At 36.1% G+C, this 6430-nt stretch overlaps 1 protein-coding gene across 1 annotated transcript; it reads left to right on the top strand.

Annotated features, from left to right (window-relative positions):
* The first annotated feature begins 4937 nt into the window (after nt 1-4937).
* LOC149262935 (uncharacterized) lies at nt 4938-5930 on the top strand. The gene has a single exon (XM_089383678.1). The coding sequence runs from the start codon at nt 4938-4940 to the stop codon at nt 5928-5930; it is 993 nt and encodes a 330-aa protein (XP_089239804.1).
* The last annotated feature ends 500 nt before the right edge of the window (nt 5931-6430 follow it).

Raw genomic sequence — 6430 nt, 5'->3', positions numbered from 1 at the left:
TCGCAATCACACTTCTCTTCCTCCCTTTGAAAGATTGCATTGCAACCCCAATTTTTCCACTCTTGCGATTTAATCCTGGAAATTGATCTATGAGATCTAACAATTTCTATGAATTGACACTTTACTCCTCCTCTACTCTGTTTACTTTTGTTTTTATGCTATTCCTTTAGCGTTCCACTATGGTTTTAGGTTTCTTCAAGATTTTGGTCCCTCGGCTGTTCCACTGTGCACTTCCTCCCGAGCTTTGGCTTTGATCTTTCTAATGGATTCAATGATCCATTATGATCCTCCTCTTCATGTATTTCTCTGTGTAGTTACCAAACTTCACCTGCAACTCTCTGTTACACAGAATATGCTAATTTATTCATTCATCATTCAATATTCGATAACACACTTATACAAATTGGAATTTGAATCTTTGTGCATATATATATCAAAAAAAAATTACATAATGAGACTCTCTGTCTCTCCTTGGCCTGATCTTCTAATTTAATGGCCTTTGTTCATTATCTTCCCGTAGGCTTACAAACAATAGCTCAACGTCTAACTTTCTCTCTCTCTCTCTCTCTCTCTCTCTCTCTCTCTCTCTCTCTCTCTCTCTACCCCTGTCTACATCTTTTTGGCTTACATTTATACAAAAGGGATTCTAAAACCATTTCTTGGTTTAGATCCATAAGCTTCTCAACAAAATCCTAAAATCTTTCTCATCCCTAAGGATTCTCTCAAATCCACAAAATCATGAACTAATTCCTAATCTAGATTTTACAATCTATTCTCAAATCCCTCAACTATCCTAAATCTCTCATATTCTCCTACATTTGAGAATATTTACAAATATGCCTCACTATATTCAATTATATCCCATTCTAGCTTCTCTCATTAAAATCACTCAAAGCTCCTAATAATTACATTAATTCAATACTTACGAAACCAACTTCCTTGAAACACAAGACCTCCTATGTCTACTAGAACAAAATAATGATGTTGAGCTAAATGCTCGTACATCACTCATTCTCTCATTCACAAACCTCTCCATTTCTTCCTTTTTCATTTCCTTTCTCTCTACCGTTCACTTCATCTATTTATATTTCCTCTACACAAACAACTAGTGCCAGCTCAAGATGTACTATCACAACTACCAGTTATTCTTTCATCATATCCACCCCTCCAATTGTTACAATGGCAGTGAGATCATGGTCCAATCCTGGAGCTATTCAAATGCCAACACCACTGCATCCTCTACCAAAACATCCTAAAATATGGCATGCAAAATTCAATCCTGATGATGGGTTACTTGCTAAAGAACACCTTCACAACTGTATGTGAGACATCAATCTTAATGGGGTAGATGAAGAAGATGTTGTTGTTAGATTATTCCCGTACACTCTTATAGGATTAGCAGGGTCTTGGTACTTTTCATTACCAGCCAATTCTATTACTAGTTGAGATATTTTTGAAGAACAATTTTTTACTAAATTTGGTGATGATCTCTCAACCGCATCTCTTATCAATGAAATTTCTAATTTAAAAATGAATTCAGGGGAAAAGATAAAATATTTCAATTCCAGATTTAACAAATTGCTAAATAAAATCCCATCTACTTCTAGACCTTGTGTCGATGTACAAATTGAATGTTATATTTCATCTCTTCCTTCTAACATAGGAATTTTTGTACATAAAGCTAATACAAATACCTTGGTAGAAAACATGAAAGAATATGTGTCTATAGAGAAGGGGATAAATGCACTAAAAAAGAAAAAAGATTAGGAAGACAAAAATTAAAAAGAGTTAAGTTTAAGGATGAAGCTAAAAAGAAAGAACCTAAAGATCCCTTTGATCTTGAAGGCTTGCAACAAGTCCTTAAAACTTTGTCTAACGAGATTGCAAAGATCAAAAAACAAGTAGTTGAATCCTCTTCCAAAAAACCTTTTAGACCATTCAAACGAAATCAACCACGAAATCCATAACCTCCAAAAATGATCTCTAATGTAGAAACTGATAATGAAGATGAGGATGAAGCAACATTTTTTTGTTGATGAATCCCAAGATGAACAAATAGTTGAGTTAGATAGAATGTGGGAATTTATGCTTCCTATTTTTGATAGTGAAAATGAAAAGAAGCATTACATGTTAGAACAAGAAGTAAAGGTTCATTTGATCCTATACAATCAATTGAGAAACAAAAACCTTCAACTTCCACTGTTAAAGATAAAGCAGTTGTTACAAAATCCACTTCCACTTGTCCCCAAGTAATTCCATCTTCTTCCAATTCTCCATGTTCACCCAGAACCTTATTAGTTTTAGATAATATTGAGTACAATATAGTTCAGGATATGAAGAAAATAAAAGCAAACATTTCCCTCCATGAACTCACTAAACTCAAACAAGAGCATAATTTTTTACTAAAAGAGTTGAATGCAGTACATGCTTCTCCTCTTCCTACTAATGTGGTATCCAAAGCTTCTAACAGAATGGGTAAACCTATTCATCCACTATTTGATTCGTCTAATGATATTTTGATACGTGACAGGTCTAAATGACATACTCCTCTTCTTTTTACTTTTGAAATATTTAATAAAAATGTACATCACTGCTTGGTAGATTCAGGGGCTTCTTCGAATATCATGTCATTTTCAGTTTGTTTGAAATTAAACATCTCACCTCGGGAAGAGCTAGTTCACATTGTGCAAATCGATAGAACAAAATTCAAAGTCAAGGGAGAAATGAATTCAATCTTATTAGATTATCTTTGAATCCTAAAGTTTTTCAAATAATTGATATACTTGCTGCTGATATCCCAGATTTCTATGGTTTAATTCTTAGTAGAGATTGGTCAGAAAAACTACACAATTATTTTTCCACTAATTGGTCTCACTTATGGCTCCCATTTAATGGAAAGCTGAATCAAATCAAAATCAACCAAAAAAAACACATGAAACATTTAGTAACATATTTCGAAGATGAAAATGAGGTAGTAGCATTCAATAACAATATTCTTGGAAACTACTCTACTGAATCATTTTTCGAGAATTTTAAAGCACAAATGTCACCATTTCTAAGTAATTTTGTAACTTCTAAAATAAAAAGTTTTTCACAAACAGACTTTTCTAGATGTGTAAATATGCTAGAAAAACCATTAGTTAATTCTTTATTCTAGACATTGTATTTTGATGGGTCGAAATCAAGTGATGGTGCAGGAGCAGGTCACAGATTGATTAATCCTGAAGGTGTGAAGACAATGTTGCCTTGCAGATTGGAATTCCAACGCACAAATAATATTTCAGAATATGAAGCATTGGTCTAAGGTATGTATAAATCAATTAGCCTTGACATTAAATACTTACAACTTTATGGAGATTCAGAAATTGTAATTAAACAAGTGAGAAACATGATGCATTGTATTTCTACACACTTGAAGCATTATGAGTCATTGGTTCAATCTCTCACTTCACATTTTTTAGCATTTAATATTTTTGCTATTCCTAGAATTTAGAATGCCAACGTTGACCTTCTTGCTAATGTTGCATCAAAATTGATCCCATATGAAGATTACAATCTCAATAGATTTTCTATAGAATTAATCTTTAGTCCATCTATTCTCAATAATATCACCAACTGGTGGGTATTCAATGATGATGAAGACATTTTAAACTTCTTAACTTCTTAAAAGTCATAGAATGACCAAATAATTGACTAGGATAAACACGATGATCAATTAGAATTGAAAATTGAGGATAATCCCATACCTAGTTCTGTAGTTAAACTTGAGGACCTATATGATTTAAAAGAGTTAATAATTCAAAACTATAGAGTTCAACTTTGAGATTTGAATTAATAAATATTGAGACAAATCTTAATCCTCGGAACATCAATTTAGGACTTGGTCTTTGATCTCAAGAAAGATTATCCTTTCATCAGTTTTGAAAGAAATATAAGGATGTATTTTCTTGGAGTTACAAAGATATGAAAACATTTGACACTTCTATCATTCAACATATAATCCTGATGATATCAAATGATAAAACTATCCAATAAAAGCTAAGGAAAATTCATCCGAACTTAGAAAATCAAATCAAAACAAAATTGAATAAACTCCTTAAGGCTAAAATTATTTTTCCTTTTAGGCATTCAAGATGGGTTTCCAACTTGGTACATGTTAGGAATAAAAATGGTGATATTCGCATTTGTATAGATTTTATGGATCTTAAGAAGGCCAATCAAAAATGCACTAAAATAGTTAACGTAGAATCTGATGAGCAGGATGGGCAATGGGAAACTGTAAAAAGGAAAAAATCATCTCCTCCCCTCAAAACTATGGATCCTGATGCCCCTGGTTCTTCCCATCAGCATCCTCCCCATCAGCAACCTTCCCATCAGCAACCTTCCTCCTCTCAGCAACCTCCCCTTCAGCAGCCTTCCTCCCCTCCTCTGATTCCCGATCCTCCTCTCCCTCCATCCTCTAATCCCTACGCGATCCTCTCTGAGGCAGAATCCGGGCCTGATTTCCCTTCCACAGATCCCCCTCTCCATCTTTCTCCTCCCCTCATCATTCAGCCCTCTCCTGATCCCCCCTCTTCAAGGATTACCAGGAGCTCTTCAAAGGAACATGGAGCGCCCAGTGATGTCCCTAAAAAGCAAGGGCCTGGCAGGAAATCGGCCAAGCAACAGAGGGATGAAAGTGCTCAGAAAGACATAGCCCTGGGCACCCAAACTCCAATAGAGTCCTTCATTCTTGGACACTTGGAAAAAGAAAATAGTAACAAAGGCAATGAGAGGCGAGCACCTCTCCATGTAACCAGTAAATCATGATGAAAATACTATCTTGGAATAGTAGGGGCTTAGGGCACCCCTCCAAGCTAGTTGCCCTCAAGGACTTAATTCACAGTGAAAATCCTGAAATTGTTCTTATTCAAGAAACAAAGCAAGATCAATCAGAAATGAGTAGAGTAATAAGCCAGCAAAAGCATTTCAATGGATGTGCAAGCGAAGCAAGAGGAGCCTCAGGCGGCATATTAACTATGTGGAATAGCAATAAATGGATCTGTGACTCCACCAGCATACACCAGAAGTGGATTCGAGTCAATTTAGAAAGCAAAACTGGTAGCTCAAAGGTAACAGTTTACAACATATATGATCCGAATCAGTACAGAGAGAAAGAAATGTGTTGGAACACATTGGAAGCAAGTATAGAAGAAGAGCAGAACAATAATCTCATTATAGCAGGAGATTTAAATCTGGTGATGCACGCTAACGAAAAAAGAGGAGGAAATTTCACCCCTGATCCATTCAGAAGTCGACTTGAGGCCATCATGCAGGAGCACGACCTTGTTGATATCAGACCCAAAAACCGTAGGTACACCTGGAGTAACAGAAGAATTGGTGCCGGCAATATCATGGAACGACTTGATAGGTTCCTTATAAGTATAGCATATCTGTCCACCTTCTCTACAGGCCATTCAAACATTCTCAATGTCTCTGCCTCTGATCACTACCCAATAACGCTTACTCTTCATAGCCAATGTCAACTAGGACCCATACCCTTCAAATACTGCTCCATTTGGAATCGTTCCCCAGCAGCAAAAGATGTGGTGCGGCAGGCTTGGGTTCAACATGTAGAAGGTTCGCCAACTTATATTTGGGAGACAAAATTGAAGAGAGTAAGACAGGCTTTAAAGAATTGGGCAAAGAACAATTATCAAGAGCCCGAGATGAATAAAAAGAAAATTAAGCAAGATCTAGAGGAAGTGCAGCAAAGAATCGAAGTTCTTGGGCTAACTCAGCAAGCTAAAGAGCAAGAAACCAGATTATACTCACAGCTGAGTCAAACTATTAGGGATGAAGAAACAAAATGGAGACTCAAATCAAGGCAACTCTGGTTGCAGGAGGGAGACAAAAACACATCTTATTTCCACAAGCAGGCCACGGTTTGAAAGGCTAGAAATACAGTGAGCACAATAATGGATAATGAAGGGAACCGTTACAATACTCAGGACTCTATAAAGGAAGCAGCTACCAAGCACTTTAATAATCTTCTGACTGAGGATAAAGCTGAGGAGGATTATTCAAGCATGCTACAGCATCTGTCTAAAGGAGTCACACAAGAAATGAACAACAGTCTCAGAAAAGAAGTAGAAGAAGAAGAAATCCAAGCAGCAATTTGGAGTTTACACCCAGATAAAGCTCCAGGACCTGATGGGTTTTCCATTAGCTTTTACAGAGAATATTGGAATATGATTAAAAAAGATCTCTTAAAGATGATTCGTTGGGTTTTAAAAAAAGGCAAAATGGGGGGATTGACCAACTCCACCTATCTGGCCTTAATTCCAAAAGAGAATCGACCTTCCACTTTTTCAAGATTTCGACCAATATCTTTATGCAACTCAGCATATAAAATAATTTCAAAAATTCTAGCATCCAGGCTCAAACCACA

This window comes from Pinus tabuliformis, chromosome 6 (assembly GCF_031772625.1).
Source record: "Pinus tabuliformis cultivar Carrire ecotype Pingquan chromosome 6, CPIR1, whole genome shotgun sequence".
NCBI lineage: Eukaryota > Viridiplantae > Streptophyta > Pinopsida > Pinales > Pinaceae > Pinus > Pinus tabuliformis.
Note: the sequence above shows the minus strand (reverse complement) of the source record. Positions and strands in the feature narration are given on the sequence as shown.